This window comes from Eschrichtius robustus, chromosome 8, assembly GCF_028021215.1.
Source record: "Eschrichtius robustus isolate mEscRob2 chromosome 8, mEscRob2.pri, whole genome shotgun sequence".
Taxonomy (NCBI): Eukaryota; Metazoa; Chordata; class Mammalia; order Artiodactyla; family Eschrichtiidae; genus Eschrichtius; species Eschrichtius robustus.
Window position 1 is genome coordinate 97,859,073 of NC_090831.1, and position 18,680 is coordinate 97,877,752.

At 38.5% G+C, this 18,680-nt stretch overlaps 1 protein-coding gene across 3 annotated transcripts in view; it reads right to left on the reverse strand.

Annotated features, from left to right (window-relative positions):
• Positions 1-18,680, reverse strand: part of CTTNBP2 (cortactin binding protein 2) — a 154,053-nt gene that overhangs the window by 63,898 nt on the left and 71,475 nt on the right. For 2 of the 3 annotated variants that reach the window (XM_068549358.1, XM_068549359.1), the window contains exons 4-6: positions 14,367-15,996; positions 8,692-8,895; positions 7,163-7,262 (exon numbers count right to left, since the gene is read on the reverse strand). In XM_068549358.1, coding sequence (XP_068405459.1) covers positions 7,163-7,262; positions 8,692-8,895; positions 14,367-15,996 — 1,934 coding nt within the window. Of the gene's footprint in view, positions 1-7,162; positions 7,263-8,691; positions 8,896-14,366; positions 15,997-18,680 lie in introns of those variants that run through there. The other variant, XM_068549360.1, reaches the window with a different exon arrangement.

The following is an 18,680-nucleotide window of genomic DNA, read 5'->3' on the forward strand; positions in this document are numbered from 1 at the left end:
CAAGTGTGAATACGTGGTTTATGACAGTTCTCTGCAACCAAATTGTGAAAGTAGAGTCCTTGGAATATGTTTAACTGTGCTTGACATATATATTATTTGTGGTTCAAAATAGTTTGAACCTTGAAAAAAGTCAGGCGGCTGAGTCATTCTGAGATTTCCACTTGAGAAAATAATTATAAATAGCACAGACAGCAGGGCACCATTTGCCTCCACTATAAAAGGCAGTACGGAGACAGAAAAGGGCCATCTTGGGGAGAAAAGACAGCAGAGGCTGTCCTGTCTCCTGAAGAGGGGCTAGTTTATGAGGAAAAAGACACAGCTAAGCAGAAACACATTGCCCTGAGAATCAAGAAGGAAAGCAATGAGGTAAATTCAAGACTTCACAGCACTTAGGAACTAACTTCAGTTTGCAAAATTAGATGAGAATAAACTTAAAAAAGAGTGATAAATCATCAAATTAAGAAGGAACACACATCTTTGTTTCCTTGCTCAGATGCATGTTTTTTCTTGGCTTCCCTTGGCAGCATTTGGTTTGTTTATGCATATTTTTAAAATAAGTTACATACTGATGTGTATCTAATACACATTTAAATTAATCAAGCCCCTGCATTTCCCCAGGGTTCTCCCTTTTTGCAAACCCATCCATGCCTCTGTTCCCATGACTGTTATACTATCCAAGCAAGTGGCCCTACAGATTGCCTGCTGGCAGTAAAGGTAAAATTATAGCCCAGAAGAAGAATCTCTCTTGGAGGACTTAGGATACATGCAAAAAGTACCAGCAAAATCAGTAGCTCTGATCCTCAACAATAAACTCAGGGTGATGAGATATGTTAGACACGCAGAAAAAAAAAAAATACTGCACTTTATGGATGCATTTTGAATTTTAAAAAATTTACCTCTATGACTAGTAACATTAGTGTAAAATGTAAAACCCGTATTTCAAGAATTCTGAGATTTGTTAAAGGAAACATTTCTATCGGGATGGTAAAATAAAAAAGTTGAACACAGCTTTCATTCTCCAGAGCCTGCCAATTCATCACAGGCAAAGAAAGCAATTTAGCTATATTCTATTATTAAAATATGACTTGATTTTGGAAAGTTATATCTATAGTCAACTGACTTATTAAGCTACTGAAGAAATCACTGCTAAACTTACATATATTTTACTTGATAGGCTCTTTTTGGTTTTGTGCTCTCATTTCTTTCAGTATGTAAGTTTTGCTTCAATTTTTTTTTTTAATGATAAAGCAAAGCGAATAACTGGGATTTAATACTGAATAAACTGCCAGTAGGAAGTTAAGAGTATTACAATTAATATAACTCTGTTTTACTTTTAATGCCATCACACATAAAAAAGGTTTTGGGGTTGCATGGTGGAAAATAGTGAACAGCAAACTGTTTAACAATCCGTTATATAACCACATACACAGTCGGCCATCCATATCTGCAGGTTTCACATCTGTGGATTCAACCAACCCCAGATGGAAAATACTTAGAAAAAAATCCTAGGAAGTTGCAAAAACCAAAACGTGAACTTACCACATGCTCGCAGCTATTTACATAGCATTTACATTGTATTAGGTATTATAAGTAACCTAAAGATGGTTTAAACTATACGGGAGGACGTGCGTGGGTTATATGCAAATACTGCACCATTTTATATAACGGACTTAGAGCATCCTCGATTTTGGTATCTGTAGGAGGTCCTGGAACCAATCCCCCATAGACAGGAGGGATGACTTTATGCTGATATGCTAAAAATGATCTTCTTCTTCGGAACCAAGTTCATTCACATGAAGTTTGGAAACAGCATACTCCTCTTCTTCATTTCCCTCATATACAACCATCTATTATTAAGAAGAGCAAATTTAGGGAACTTACACAAGCCTCTTAGATAGCCTCATCCACCAGAGGGCAGACAGCAAAAGCAAGGAGAACTACAGTCCTGCAGCCTGTGGAACAAAAACCACATCCACAGGAAGATAGACAAGATGAAAAGGCAGAGGGCTATGTACCAGATGAAGGAAAAAGATAAAACCCCAGAAAAACAACTAAATGAAGTGGAGATAGGCAACCTTCCAGAAAAAGAATTCAGAATAATGATAGCAAAGATGATCTAGGACCACGGAAAAAGAATGGAGGCAAAGATGGAGAAGATGCAAGAAATATTTAACAAAGACCTAGAAGAATTAAAGAACAAACAAACAGAGATGAACGCTACAATAACTGAATTGAAAACTACACTAGAAGGAATCAACAGCAGAATAACTGAGGCAGAAGAACGGATAAGTGACCTGGAAGACGGAATGGTGGAATTCACTGCTATGGAACAGAATAAAGAAAAAAGAATGAAAAGAAATGAAGACAGCCTAAGAGACCTCTGGGACAACAATAAACGCAACAACATTCGCATTATAGGGGTCCCAGAAGGAGAAGAGAGAGAGAAAGGACCAGAGAAAATATTTGAAGAGACTATAGTCGAAAACTTCCCTAACATGGGAAAGGAAATAGCAACCCAAGTCCAGGAAGCGCAGAGAGTCCCATACAGGATAAACCCAAGAAGAAAAACGCCAAGACACATAGTAACCAAACTGGCAAAAATTAAAGACACAGAAAAATTATTAAAAGCAGCAAGGGAAAAACAACAAATAACATACAAGGGAACTCCCATAAGGTTAACAGCTGATTTCTCAGCAGAAACTCTACAAGCCAGAAGGGAGTGGCATGATATACTTAAAGTGATGAAAGGGAAGAACCTACAACCAAGATTACTCTACCCGGCAAGGATCTCATTCAGATTTGATGGAGAAATCAAAAGCTTTACAGACAAACAAAAGCTAAGAGAATTCAGCACCACCAAACCAGCTTTACAACAAATGCTAAAGGAACTTCTCTAAGTGCGAAACACAAGAGGAGAAAGGGACCTACAAAAACAAACCCAAAACAATTAAGAAAATGGTCATAGGAACATACATAATGATACTTACCTTAAATATAAATGGATTAAATGCTCCAACCAAAAGACACAGGCTTGCTGAATGGATACAAAAACAAGACCCATATATATGCTGTCTACAAGAGACCCACTTCAGACCTAGGGACACATACAGACTGAAAGTGAGGGGATGGAAAAAGATATTCCATGCAAATGGAAATCAAACGAAAGCTGGAGTAGCAATTCTCATATCAGACAAAATAGACTTTAAAATAAAGACTATTATAAGAGACAAAGAAGGACACTACATAATGATCAAGGAGTCAATCCAAGAAGAAGATATAACAATTATAAATATATATGCACCCAACATAGGAGCACCTCAATACATAAGGCAACTGCTAACAGCTCTAAAAGAGGAAATCGACAGTAACACAATAATAATGGGGGACTTTAACACCTCACTTACACCAATGGACACATCATCCAAAATGAAAATAAATAATGAAACAGAAGCTTTAAATGACACAACAGACCAGATAGATTTAATTGATATTTATAGGCCATTCCAGCCAAAAACAGCAGATTACACTTTCTTCCAAGTGCGCACGGAACATTCTCCAGGATAGATCACATCCTGGGTCACAAATCAAGCCTCAGTAAATTTAAGAAAACTGAAATTATATCAAGCATCTTTTCTGACCACAACGCTATGAGATTAGAAACCAATTACAAGGAAAAAAATGTAAAAAACACAAACACATGGAAGCTAAACAATACGTTACTAAATAACCAAGAGATGACTGAAGAAATTAAAGAGGAAATCAAAAAATACCTAGAGACAAATGACAATGAAAACACGACGACCCAAAACCCATGGATGCAGCAAAAGCAGTTCTAAGAGGGAAGTTTATAGCTATACAAACCTACCTCAAGAAACAAGAAAAATCTCAAATAAACAATCTAAGCTTACACCTGAAGGAACTGGAGAAAGAAGAACAAACAAAACCCAAAGTTAGCAGAAGGAAAGAAATCATAAAGATCAGAGCAGAAATAAATGAAATAGAAACAAAGAAAACAATAGCAAAGATCAATAAAACTAAAAGCTGGTTCTTTGAGAAGATAAACAAAATTGATAAACCATTAGCCAGGCTCATCAAGAAAAGGAGGAAGAGGACTCAAATAAATAAAATCGGAAATGAAAAAGGAGAAGTTACAACAGACACCGCAGAAATACAAAGCATCCTAAGAGACTACTACAGGCAACTCTATGCCAATAAAACGGACAACCTGGAAGAAATGGACAAATTCTCAGAAAGGGATAACCTTCCAAGACTGAACCAGGAAGAAACAGAAAATATGAACAGACCAATCACAAGTAATGAAGTTGAAACTGTGATTAAAAATCTTCCAACAAACAAAAGTCCAGGACCAGATGGCTTCACAGGTGAATTCTATCAAACATTTAGAGAAGAGCTAACACCCATCCTTCTCAAACTCTTCCAAAAAATTGCAGAGGAAGGAACACTCCCAAACTCATTCTATGAGGCCACCATCACCCTGATACCAAAACCAGACAAAGATACTACAAAAAAAGAAAATTACAGACCAATATCACTGATGAATACAGATGCAAAACTCCTCAACAAAATACTAAACAAACAGAATCCAACACCACATTAATAGGATCACACAACATGATCAAGTGGGATTTATCCCAGGGATGCAAGGATTCTTCAATATACGCAAATCAATCAATGTGATACACCATATTAACAAATTGAAGAAGAAAAACCATATGATCATCTCAATAGATGCAGAAAAAGCTTTTGACAAAATTCAACACCCATTTATGATAAAAACTCCCCAGAAAGTGGCCATAGAGGGAACCTACCTCAACATAATAAAGGCCATATATGACAAACCCACGGCAAACAACATTCTCAGTGGTGAAAAACTGAAAGCATTTCCACTAAGATCAGGAACAAGACAAGGATGTCCACTCTCACCACTATTATTCAACATGGTTTTGGAAGTCCTAGCCATGGCAATCAGAGAAGAAAAAGAAATAAAAGGAATACAAATTGGAAAAGAAGAAGTAAAACTGTCACTGTTTGCAGATGACATGATACTATACATAGAGAATCCTAAAAATGCCACCAGAAAACTACTAGAGCTAATCAATCAATTTGGTAAAGTTGCAGGATACAAAATTAATGCACAGAAATCTCTTGCATTCCTATACACTAATGATGAAAAATCTGAAAGAGAAATTAAGGAAACACTCCCATTTACCATTGCAACAAAAAGAATAAAATACCTAGGAATAAACCTACATAGGGAGACAAAAGACCTGTATGCAGAAAACTATAAGACACTGATGAAAGAAATTACAGATGATACCAACAGATGGAGAGATAGACCATGTTCTTGGATTGGAAGAATCAACATTGTGAAAATGACTATACTACCCAAAGTAATCTACAGATTCAATGCAATCCCTATCAAACTTCAATGGCATTTTTTACAGCACTAGAACAAATAATCTTAAAATTTGTATGGAGACACAAAAGACCCCGAATAGCCAAAGCAGTCTTGAGGGAAAAAAACGGAGCTGGAGGAATCAGACTCCCTGACTTCAGACTATACTACAAAGCTACAGTAATCAAGACAATATGGTACTGGTACAAAAACAGAAACATAGATCAATGGAACAAGACAGAAAGCCCAGAGATAAACCCACGCACCTATGGTCAACTAATCTACGACAAAGGAGGCAAAGATATACAATGCAGAAAAGACAGCCTTTTCAACAAGTGGTGCTGGGAAAACTGGACAGGTACATGTAAAAGAATGAAATTAGAACACTCCCTAACACCATACACAAAAATAAACTCAAAATGGAATCGAGACTTAAATGTAAGATCGGACACTATAAAACTCTTAGAGGAAAACATAGGAAGAACACTCTTTGACATAAATCACAGCAAGATCTTTTTTGATCCACCTCCTAGAGTAATGGAAATAAAAACAAAAATAAACAAATGGGACCTAATGAAACTTCAAAGCTTTTGCACAGCAAAGGAAACCATAAACAAGACGAAAAGACAACCCTCAGAATGGGAGAAAATATTTGCAAACGAATCAACAAAGGATTAATCTCCAAAATATATAAACAGCTCATGCAGCTCAATATTAAAGAAACAAACAACTCAATCCAAAAACGGGCAGAAGACCTAAATAGACATTTCTCCAAAGAAGACATACAGATGGCCAAGAAGCACATGAAAAGCTGCTCAACATCACTAATTATTAGAGAAATGAAAATCAAAACTACAATGAGGTATCACCTCACACCAGTTAGAATGGGCATCATCAGAAAATCTACAAACAACAAATGCTGGAGAGGGTGTGGAGAAAAGGGAACCCTCTTGCATTGTTGGTGGGAATGTAAATTGATACAGCCACTATGGAGAACAGTATGGAGGTTCCTTAAAAAACTAAAAATAGAATTACCATATGATCCAGCAATCCCACTACTGGGCATTTATCCAGAGAAAACCATAATTCAAAAAGATACATGCACCCCAATGTTCACTGCAGCAGTATTTACAATAACCAGGTCATGGAAGCAACCTAAATGCCCATTGACGACAAATGGATAAAGAAGACATGGTACATATATACAATGGAATATTACTCAGCCATAAAAAGGAACGAAATTGAGTTATTTGTTGAGACGTGGATGCATCCAGAGACTGTCATACAGAGTGAAGTAAGTCAGAAAGAGAAAAACAAATATCGTATATTAACGCATGTATGTGGAACCTAGAAAAATGGTACAGATGAACCGGTTTGCAGGGCAGAAGTTGAGACACAGGTGTAGAGAACAAACGTATGGACACCAAGCGGGGAAAGCGGCGGGGGGATGGGGGTGGTGGTGGGATGAATTGGGTGATTGGGATTGACATGTATACACTGATGTGTATAAAACTGATGACTAATAAGAACCTGCTGTATAAAAAACAAACAACAACAACAAAAAAAAAGAAGAGCAAATTTAGGATCCTACTTTGCATTTAAATTCTCAGATATGTTTAGTTGAATTTATTTGCCAACGGATCTTAAGCACTAGTTTACACATTCAGCCAGAACTAAAATATGTGTGCAAATTATAAAGAGGCTCTTTTCATAGGGGAAAAAAAAAGAATTAAGAGCATCACTTACTTGAAATGTCCCTGAGCAGCTGCAGCACACAAGGGTGTGAAGCCATTTTTATCAGCAGCATTGACTTGGGCTTCTGCATTCAGCAGCAATCTCACACAGTCTATGGATTTTAATAGAAAGCCATTTTAATTCCCCACTTAGAGTCATGATGAACCAAATTCATTACGAGCTGTAGACAAACACTAACCCCAAGGGACCTCTCTCATGCACAGCTCGTCTGACAATTTTTTCAGGGCCGCTGTGAGACTCCACAGACTATTATAAAGGGAAAGCAGCCCCTTTCCCCCAGGATTGTAATACCCCAGACTCACCAAGACATGATTTCTTTCTTTTTTTTTTGGCGGGGCCGGGGGAGAGGAGTTGCTGATGAGTGAAAGGACTGTCATATGTCAGAAACTGTTTTAGCAGATTTTCCCATCAGCCAATCCCCAAAAATAATATTACTGGATGGAGAACAAAATCCATTCACCAAATTGATATACCATTCTTTGTATTTAAATAGTTAAATTCTTAATTTATGATGTTTAATTTAATCTTTAAAATGCTTTCATGTTGTGGTCATCTTATACTTAACTCCCTGAATGAAGATCAAGGAGAACCCACACAAAGTCATCAGACTCGGGCAAAAATATCACCTAGACCTCACATTCCACATGTTATTAACTAGACTGAATTTCTTTACATTAGAGAAAATTCCCACAGTACTTTTGAAGAGGTACTCCAAAATACTTTTAAAATAATGAACTATCATCTTGTAGTTCACTAGAATCTTGCATGTAGTCCACTCGAACACAGTGAAGCTCTGAAAACTTCCAAGGAAGCCACATTATGTGAATTATCCGAGGATCACATGGCTTACATATGCAATACTATTTGACTTTGCGTTTGCCATCGAATCATCTCTTTATCTGCACTACTGTATGTTTTAGTATATTTGACTATAAGATTTGCTTTTTAAGGAACAAGATTAATTCCCCGACTTCATCGATATGTCGTTTATAATTGTACAACCTCTCCGTTCTCTTAAAATATCCAAATAACTATAAATTGTTCCAACTACAGAACAATTTCAGACCCATGACCTTTCCTAACTACTAAAACTTTCCCTCACTGCAGCATGTGCTAAAGCCCTAAGGCTTTGCTTTCACAGACACCAGCTATTTCTAACAGACAAATTAGAGCTATTTTGTCCTGGCCAAAGCGATAACAGATGGGGGGGCTTTATTCGAAAATGTGCTTTACAGTTACTAGACCCCAAATTTCTACAAACCGAATACATTTCATTGTGCATAAAACAGAGATAACTTTTTGCTAGCTGCAGTAAAAGTTTAGATTATTACGGAACTGTCCAATTTGGATTTTTAAAATGCTTATAAAATCTTTAAATCATGTAAAAAAGTTATTCTACCTGAAAGAGAAAATTTGAAACCTAAATTCACCTTTTGCGCATAACAGTGGTTACAGGTGCTTTTGATTCTGCATCCTTTTGCAAGAGGGTGATACAGTGAGGTAAGATGGCACCATCTTACCTGTATGTCCATTCTTAGCAGCAGAATACAAGGCAGAATGGCCATCTTCACAGGAGTAATTAATGTCCAGTCCTTCTTCATTAAGCAGCATTGATAATAAAGTGACATTTCCCTGGGCAGCAGCTTGCTGAAGAAGGGTGGGCCTGCCAGCCAGGGGGGCAGGACCACCACTCATTAGCAAAGGGGTTAGGGAGGGTGACCAGCCTGTGGGTTAAAGTGACCCTAGTTAGACAGTAGGAGCAAGGTCAAGAGACAGATATTACCCACTCCTTTCTGAATTACACACACACAGACACATGAACATGTACCCCTAGAGGATTATGGGGTTTCTAACATTATCAATCTGTTAATATTTACTTTAGCGTAAATCTGTACTGTTATTTCAATCTTATATCTGCTGCTAGTTAAATTAACATACATGGTGACACATTAATTTTAGTCGTCAGTCTTGCACAGGTAAGTGTTAAAGTGGTGATTGGTTTTAGGAAACTAAGAAGGCTGTCTCGATTTGAAAGTCCAAACTCTTCCTCAGGGTTTCAAAACAATGTGAATTTTAAAATTATGTACAGATTTCCTCAATTTTGGGTATCAACTGATAGATATCTTTAGGTATAAGATAGAGATAATTCTAAAAAATAGAAATTTTCCTTTTTCTACAATGTTTCCAAGGTACTTAATTATAAATTTTACATAAACCACTGAAATGGATCAAATACTGTCAAGGAATCTACTTACATTCCTTGAATTCCCTTATTTGGGAAGAAAAATAATGGGCAGCCAACTTCTATTCAGTGTCAAGAGCTAACAGAAGCACAACATATATAGACTATACCAGCACAAATATTCAATACACAATTTTGAAGACTATGTCATCTGGCCATCTTCACATTTTGTACCAAAAACTTTTAATCAGCCAACAAAACAGAACACTCCACCATATAGTTTTAACAAAAGTCATTAAGAGTTATCATAGTTAGAGATTTCTCATCAGTATTTAGCAGCTTTAGAAGAGAATCTGTTAAGTATGTGAAGTCGGCTGCATAGAGCATGGAAAATTTTCTGAATTCTTCCTTGATCAAAAGGCTGTAAAAATAGTAAAGTAAAAATGTTTATTTAACATGATATATAGGTATTTAGTGTATTTTAGGCTTAAATACAATTACTTTCAAAATAAGTCATTTTTATTTCTTCCTTATGGAGCCCCAAAAACCGGAAAGTTGGTGTGTATATGGGGCATATGTACACATATTCACTCCTGGGGTACACTTTCTACCTCTGTCTGGTAACATTCTCTGTAGTAAGATACAATAGTGGAGCTTTTATATTCCCTGCACCTTGGTAACAGGATAATATTCTAAGTACGTGGGTGCTATATTAATATGTAATAAACTCTTATAATTGGATCTTGAATTATTGTCCTTAAATTATTTCACTAAGTATTAAAAAAAAAGTGCATATCAAAGTATTTCTCAGTATTTTAAAGATTCTTTGGGAAAAAAAAACAAAGCAGTTTCTACAAATGAAACTGCTTATTAAAAACTGGATATTATATCTTCAGAATCAATTATTTGGGTCTCTGAGTAATTTATTGCTTTTACCCTATTAGACTGCAATAACATAAAATTCAATGCACACAAAATTAAATATTTATCTAAACTTTACGATATTTTCCCATTGATATTCATTAGCTCTTCTTACAAAAGTAAGATTTTTTACTTCATACTTACAAGAAGGCTCCTCTCTGGTACATTTTACCTTTTGTATTTTCTTAAAAACAAACAAAAAAACAAGCCCACAAAAATTAAATCAGTACTTATTAGAAATAGATGATAAACAGAGAAATTATAAACACCAAGGTATGAAACCTTGACTGCAAAGCAAACACAAAAGCAATTCGAACGCATTGGCACTGTGGTCCTCTGTGGAATAGGAGGGACTGTGGGTCATGCTCAGTCAGTCTGTCTCTCTCCCTTTCCTCCCTCCCGACCTTGACCCCAGTCCCCTTTCTCTGTCTTTCCCTCTGTCTGTCTCTCTCAATCCCTCTACCTCACCCCAGGGGTCTCAGTTCTTGATACCCTTTTAAGAACATCAACTGGTATATATTAAATGGTTTGCTATTCTTTTGGGTTTTGCTTTCATTTTTCTTTTTTTAATACAATTCTAGGCTTGGGGGACAATTAAAATATAAATATATTTTAACTTTTTTAATGGAAATATTCCATTATGGAGATAATTTCCTGGGAAACTCCATTTCTAATGTTAAGCTATCTTAAGACAAAATATCTTATTCAAAAATTTTCTCAATCTCTAGACCACTCAAGAGTCTTACAGTTCTGTTATACAAAACTCCAGAAGAATATATATCAATTTTATTTTATTTTAAATACACTTAGTAATCTTTTAAAAGTGAAAAATGCTTTATAAATACCAAGTATTCTTAAAGTTTAACTACATTTTTTATCTCCACTATCATTTTCAATTTTCCCCAGCACAGGCAAGCTTAAGTTATTATAATAAATCCTGCTATAAAGATGGGAAAAATAAAACTTCACCATGAGACTTTATTGTTCATTTGAAATTCCCGACAATGATAAAAGTGATAATATTTAGTTGACTGGTTAAGTAATGATAGTACAGACCTGCAGTCATACAGCTACTTTAATGATGTTAGAAAAAGGTCATTCAGCTTTGCAGTATCATGTGCAAACATTAGTAAAAGTGAGCATCTGGCAGAACGTGCAATGATGAAGGGAACAGACAGAACATGCAATGGCAGAGGAGCGGAGAACAGCTTCTGGCATCAGCTTCAGAGTGTGGAGAAGGTTAATCTCATTCATAGCTCAGATCAATCTCGTTTTCTGACTTAGCCTTTAAGCCAATTAAACACGGAGGATAATTTTTTAAATATATGTTTACCTAAGGAAACAAATCTGAACCAAATTAAATAAAATGTATCAAATAATAATTTTTTAAAAAAACAGAAAAAACATTTGCAAGGGTATGGAAACTCAGTTGCCTGGGGTGATTTCTGGTTTAGGCTTCTGTTCATCTAACAATTAAAATGTGTTCATTTGACAGGGTCAGCAGCAGCAAGAAATTCTAATTTGTTTAGAATTTTAAAGGTTATTTAAAAATTTAACATTTGGCTATAAAACTGCTAATCGAGTTAGAGTAATTTACAACATAATTCATTAAAGTGGTATCTTTCGTCATTGCAATTCTCCTCAGTGCTTTAATTTAACCATAATTGTTTATCATACATATAAGCTGACATAGAAACAGATTTTTAGAGTTTGAAAGATCATGGGATCTAGATTTCCAAAGAGGGAGAGGTAGTGAACTGCTATTTGAAAAATTCAACAGGCAAGTTTAACACATCTTTTTGGTTTGGAACTATTATTACTTTTTTGGTTCAGTGCTTTCATTTTTAGATGGAAAAACTCATAGCTCAGAGAGAATTTGCTCTTTAGGGTAATACATGGCAAGGAGCAGAAATGGACTAACGCTGCCTTTTTATACTCAGTCCAGTGCTCTTTTCACCACCGACATTGGAAAACACATCAACCAGGTATTTGATAGACATGCTCTGTCCCCATGTCCTGCTCTTACCAATCACAATGACATGAATGGTTATTTACAAGATGAATATCCTTCACTGAGCCGATGCTTTGGTTCCTTTATCCAAAATCCCACTGTATCCTAGGCAGGGCATTTTAGTGAATAAATAATGGACTAGGAATTCTCTGACTTTAAAGGTTAACTTAAAATCCTGCTGTCAAAAGTTCTTCAGTCACGGATCCTGATTTTAAAGCTTTTCCACGGAAAACAAAGGGCATTTGGAGCTGAACCCTGGAGCACAGTAATGACCAAGGCAACTAACTACTGGCAAAGCATTGGGGTATAAAGCAAAGATGGCTTTGTATTTTTTTAAAAACTGGCAAAATTCATATATCCCAGGAAGTGTTTTCTGTTTTATAGTCTATGCATTTAGGTCAACAGCACTGCCACGTCCCCAAACATTTTTGGAACTTGTGTTTTGCAACTACCTTAAGTCCTTACAGCACATTCTCTGATGCTTCTGAATGGTAGAAAAAATTCCTCTTTTGAGGGTGGATTTAACTTGTGGGAAACAGCTAACATCATTTTAGGCCATGAGAAAGGCCATCCAGCTCAGTAATACCATTTTAGATTAAAAAAAAATATGGACTGCTCAATGCCTGGAAAGACATCCCAAAGCAATACCAGAGTCAATTCTAAAGCAAATTTTCAAAAATGCTTTCAGCAACAGTAAATTGAAGCAGTAATATCACCTCTTATTGTTCATCACTCATGCTGCTCTAAGCTCAATACCATGCTCTTTGTACGTTATGATATTAAATCCTCCTAACAGCCACCCTCCCCAATATGAGCAGCATAAGCTCCATGTTAAGGATGAGAAAAGTTGCTCAGTTCAAGAAAAATCCCCCAAAACACACAGCTGTAAATGGCAGGGCCTAGATTCCAAGGCAGATCTGACTGACATCAAAGTCCATGCTGTTTCCAATTCCCAATTTTGCCCCTTAAAATATGAATCTAGCCTCTCAAAGAGCTTAATTTCAAGGAGACAGCTTATAATTGGATAAATAAGTCCCGTTATACTGCTCTCATTACCTGATAATTAGCAATACAGTACTGTTTTTCCTATTCCCATGCTTCTCCCTAAATTTTAAATATAACACAGCTCAAATCTTCCTTTAACTCTTAAAGTTCTCTCTCATTAGAACCAATAGTCTCTACTAACCACTAAGATCCTGGGGTAGAAGAGACCCTGCAAAGTTTCAACAGAACTGTGACACCATAATATTATTTTAGAGCCACATTTACTCAGTGAAAGATGAATGCCAATAAAAAGCAATGCTTCCTCTAGCACTATATAACGAAAGGGAAAAATCCAGTTCTTTATCGATTCTTTGTTCAAGAGTCCCAGATTTGGTGACTTCATAAACCACATCTGCAATGGAAACCTTCTCTAATATAGCCCACTTGCTATGTTATCCATCTGTGCTCAAGCGTTAGAAGATGACAGCTCTAAATAACTTCTGAAATAAACTAAACTTAGAACAGAGATTTACAAATATACACACTATTTTTGAGGTTAAAAAAAGTAAACACCAAACTGATATTAAAACTTAGGATATACCAATTACAGAACACCTCTAATCAATTTGATAATCCAAGGTTGACTGTAGTGTTAATAACTACTTGAAAGCATTCTTTCAAATGTCATCTCAGAAGGGACAGAACTGAACACATACTGTCTGGCGATGGCTCACTGATAGTGAAGTCTTCTGAGATAGATATTTAATAAGAAGGACGAGCCCTTCCTCCCATGGAAATGCTTCAGTCTCTCTAAATTAATGGTCTCTGTGTGCGCCAAACCACTACTTTCAGGTTATTTTTAAAAGAAGACAACACTTAGCGTAACAAAACCACAATTCATATAGCAAGATGAATCACCATACCCCGGAGCCTTTAGAGGAAAAAAAAAAAAAAAAAAGAGAGAGGAAAGAAATAGGAAAAAAAAAAAAAAAGTATCAAATTAAAATAAAAGTTTCAAGGCAATGTGAAGGAAACAAAGGCAAGTGAGAGGACAGGCCACATTCTTAAAGAAGGGTATAACATTCCAATCCCTTTACCTGATGCTGTTACCAGGAGGCTGTCTGAGGCACCTGCTCTACAGGATGAGGCACTAACAGGGTTTATGGAAGAGCAAAAGGCAATGGTGGTGGGAATGACAAGGGAACTTTCTGAACATGCAGGTTGGTTCAGTCCAGGGGTTTCAGCAGGCCAGGCACCCACCTGAGACGTGGCCAGGGCTGAAACGGCACAGCCTGCAGGGGCCACAGTTAAATCTATGGATGGTTTTGGTGGCAGCTGAGGGGAGGAAGACTTAAGGAGATTCTCCTCACTTATTACCCTGTTCCCTTGTGGCAAACTGGAAGGAGGCGAAGCCACAGTTTTGTTATCAACTTTGGCCCCTGCACCGGAGGCCCTGCTGCTATCCATGACAACCTTGAGCTGCGGGTGCGGCGGAGAAGGAGTGTGGGAGAGCCCTGGCTTTTTGGGAGGGATGGGAGGAGGGTTTCCTCTGTCAACTCGTGCGGCACCGGGAGTCTTTAAACTGGTCCGACCGACCGGGGGGTAGGTGCCAACGTCCCCCGCGGGGGGCACTCCAGGTCTCGGGGGCGCTCCCGCTGGAGGGCTCGTGAATCTTGACAGTGCTTGGGTCACAGTATTCCGAGCTAGCTGTTTGGCCACTAGGTTGTCACGACTTGTAGGAGATACATCTCTGGATGGAGGACTTTGGGGGGTGTTTCCGTTTTGGTCTGGGTCATTAGCATTGCCCTGAAATCGAAACCGAGCCGCTTGGATTCGCGGGTTCAGGCCTGGATGCAGAGGCGCGTTGGCACACGGTGAATGTAAACTGTGAGGAGGTGGGGCGGGTGTGTGCCCGGCGGCCGCGGCGGCGGTGCTGGGAAGTGGGGATGCGCTACTGGTTAAATCTGGTGTTGAGCCGCTGCTCGGTCCATTCTCCTCAATTCTGTTCGTGCTTGGAGGTGGGACAGTGGGCAGAGAGGAGCCAGTCAAGTCACCGTGGGAAGCCTGCCTCTCGATACCTGGCCTGACCAAGTCGGCACTGGCACACGCATTCCCCTTCGCATTGGCGGAAACTAGGGGGCTCCCCATGGCAGGCTTTACAGGCACGGTCAAAGGTGACTTCTTCACGGGGTCAGTGCTCTCTATCACTAGGTCTGTCTGGCATGCAACAGATCTTGTCATCGGTCCCTCTGTTCCCACAGATATAGAGACCAAACGTCTATCTTTTGTCTTCCGGGGGAGAGAGAGGCTGGGTTTGCTGTCATTTCCCCTTTTCAGTTGCTCGATCATCTTCTTCATCTTGTCTATCTCCTCTTTGAGGTCAGTGGTGTGTGCTTCTTCTCGGTGCAGCTTGGCACGAAGCTGTTCCCGCTCTGTGTCAAACTCTGAGAGCTGTTTTTCCATCTGAGCTTCCATTTCTGTGCTTCTTCGTTTCTCAGCGGCGAGTTCCTCTTCTAACGCGCTCGTCTTTTTCTTCTCCTCTTCCAGTTTGGCCATCACCTCTTCTAGCTTCTGGGCCTCCTCTAGGACTTTGCCCGAGAGCTGCTTGCACTCCTTGACCAGCATCAGGACCACGTGCTTGTTCTTGCCTCGCTCCTCCTCCAGGCGGGTGGCCAGCTTCTTGTGTTCTTGCTCAAGGGCTTGGAGCTGAAGCTTTTCCATCTCCAGCTGAAAGAAATGCACAGGACAGCCCTGATTAATAGGCAGAGGATTCTTTCAGCCAAAGAAGTGGAGAGATTTTTATTAATTTTGTAACAATTACATGGTTTGGGTTAAAGTGCCACATTTCTGAGATGTGTTGTGAGATGACAGATAATATTTTAGAGACTCATTAAAATGAGAAAATAGATGTAAACGGTTTCACAAAGAACATCTAAATTACAGCAACAGAAAAAAAAAATTTTAATGTATTAAAGTTCACTGTAGAAAAGGAGAACAGTTACCTGATGCTTCAAATCACAACACAGAATTCAGCAAGGTCTGCTTTTGTAAAAACAGAACTCTGTTAGGGAACTGTTTTTTTTTTGTTTTTTTTTTAAGGTTTAATGCCTTAAAATTACTAATCTTTGAGGCACTGTATAATAAAAAGTGCTGAAAACAGAGGACTTCAGTTAATTTCTAAACTCCTATACTTGCTAATCATATTACTTATTTTGTAAACTTCTTTGAGCTTATGATAGGTTGCTGTAAAAATCATGTAAAATCATATATGAAAGTTCTTTGAACTAATATATAAGAAATATCTTATTAGAAATACAATCAGTATCAGTGAACCCCAAGTCTGACCTCATCTCCTTCAATCCCACTTTGCCCACTTGGCTCCCATGACGCTGGTCTCCCCGGTGTTTCTTGAACATCATCCTGCCTCAGCGTCTCTGATCTTGCTGCTCTCCCTGCCGAGAAATTCCACCACAACCCATCACACAGGGCGCCTGCACTGAGGAGTCTGCACTGCACAAGGGTGACCGGCTGCAGGGGTGAGAGGGACCGAAATCCAGCTCTGCCTTCTCACCACGCATCTGCCCAGGCCTGGGCTTGTATCTGCCTGGAAAGAAGGGCGCGTTTTCCTTTAGGAAAAGGCTCTGTCTGCTCAGTGAGCCACAGGTCCCTAGGATTTAGGCTTTCCAAAGCAACATTTGCTTAACTGATCAACATAGATAAGAAGCTTTTAAAAACTTTTAAACCTCCAGGTGGGGTTTTCTAATATGCACAAAAACACCCAACGGCACAAAAGGCTGGCTCTTTTACTTCCTTCAGGACTCTGCTCAACTGTCACCTTCACAGCGAGGCTGCCCTCACCATCCTGTGGAAGACAACAGTCCTTCCCACCCTTGTACTTATCACTCTTTGGTGAGCACCTGCCTACCTCGACTAGAACAGGACTCCACGAGGGCAGGGACTGTGTCTTCTTTGCTGCTGTGTCCCCAAGACCTAGAACAGTCTCTGGCACACAGTGGTGCTTAATAAATTATTGATTGAATGAATGAAATTAACACAGTTCACAAAGACATCAAACTTCCAAAGGCTGATGGACTTTTTCGATACGAAGGCCTTACAGATGCACTATTCTAACATGTTCGCCCAGGTTTCTCACTTCTCTCCAGGAAACGTCTGCCATGAGGTGCTTGTGAGGGATACATCCCAAGCTGGGCTGTAGTAGTCAGGCCGGTCCACATGCCTTACCTTCTCAACTAGAGAAACTTTCCCTTGGTGGTCCATAAAGGGCTTTACAGTTTAAGGTTAAAGTAGATCTACCTGATTAAAGACATGGAAAGGACTCCCCCAACCCCCAGATGTTAAACACAAATATACTCTCAAGAGAGACAGGAATTATTCAAGCCAGTTCCAAGGCATCAGTAACAGAGGAAGGAGATGCTCGCATGATCCATCAATTGAGAATGTGCTCCTGTTCCTCACCATGAAATCCATTACCCCATCCCCCTCAGTCACGCACGAGACCAAAAGCAGAGAACGGCTCACTGCCCAACGAGCAGTCAGAGGTATTATTCATCTACTTTGGGATTCTTCCTGCTTTGAGGAAGTCGCCGAATAGCAATGCAATGGGTCCTATAAAGAGGTGTTCAGGAATACAGATAATTCCCCAAGAATAATTAGAGACAACTGTCCATACACATACACTCTATTCTACTATACGAAATTTGGGGGTGACTTCATAAGTAGATTACGTAAGATTTGGGAAACAATAGTTCTGTCCTATACTAGATGTATATGTATATTTTATTCATCTGGGTGCCTCACAGAAAATTGGACTTATTAATAGTTAAAGCACTTTTAACTCTTCTAAATGCATCAAGCAATAGGTTGCTATGGAAGGCATACAGAAAATTAGAACTATAAAGAAAATATTAAATATGTTTTGTATTACCCCCTCCCCTTCCAAATTCTTATAGCAACATAGGAAAAAGCACATATCAGGTCAATTTTCAGCTTATTTTTAAAATATGATTTTCCTAATTTATCTCTGAAGGTGGAAAAAAAAAGTTTTCTTGTAGAATTTAAGGGCTACCTGCACTTTATAAAACAACTAACTAGAGGCCAGGCCAAGTTGGCGACTTCCCTGATGTCATCCAGTTATTCCGTGTCAGGATCCCGGCACTCATTCAGGTCTCCTACTGTCTCAAGTTTTTCCCACCACATCACACATGCTGCCCATGGTATTTCTATACTATGGGTCATTACACTTTACTTTTGAAATAACTTTCATCTTACATTTTAGAATCAAATTAAAGACTTCCAACAGGAGATCAACTCAACGAATCTCAGATATTTATACAGAAAACTATACTCCTATAAAAGCACCCGTAATTCTTCTGCATCTTTGTCCTTCCATC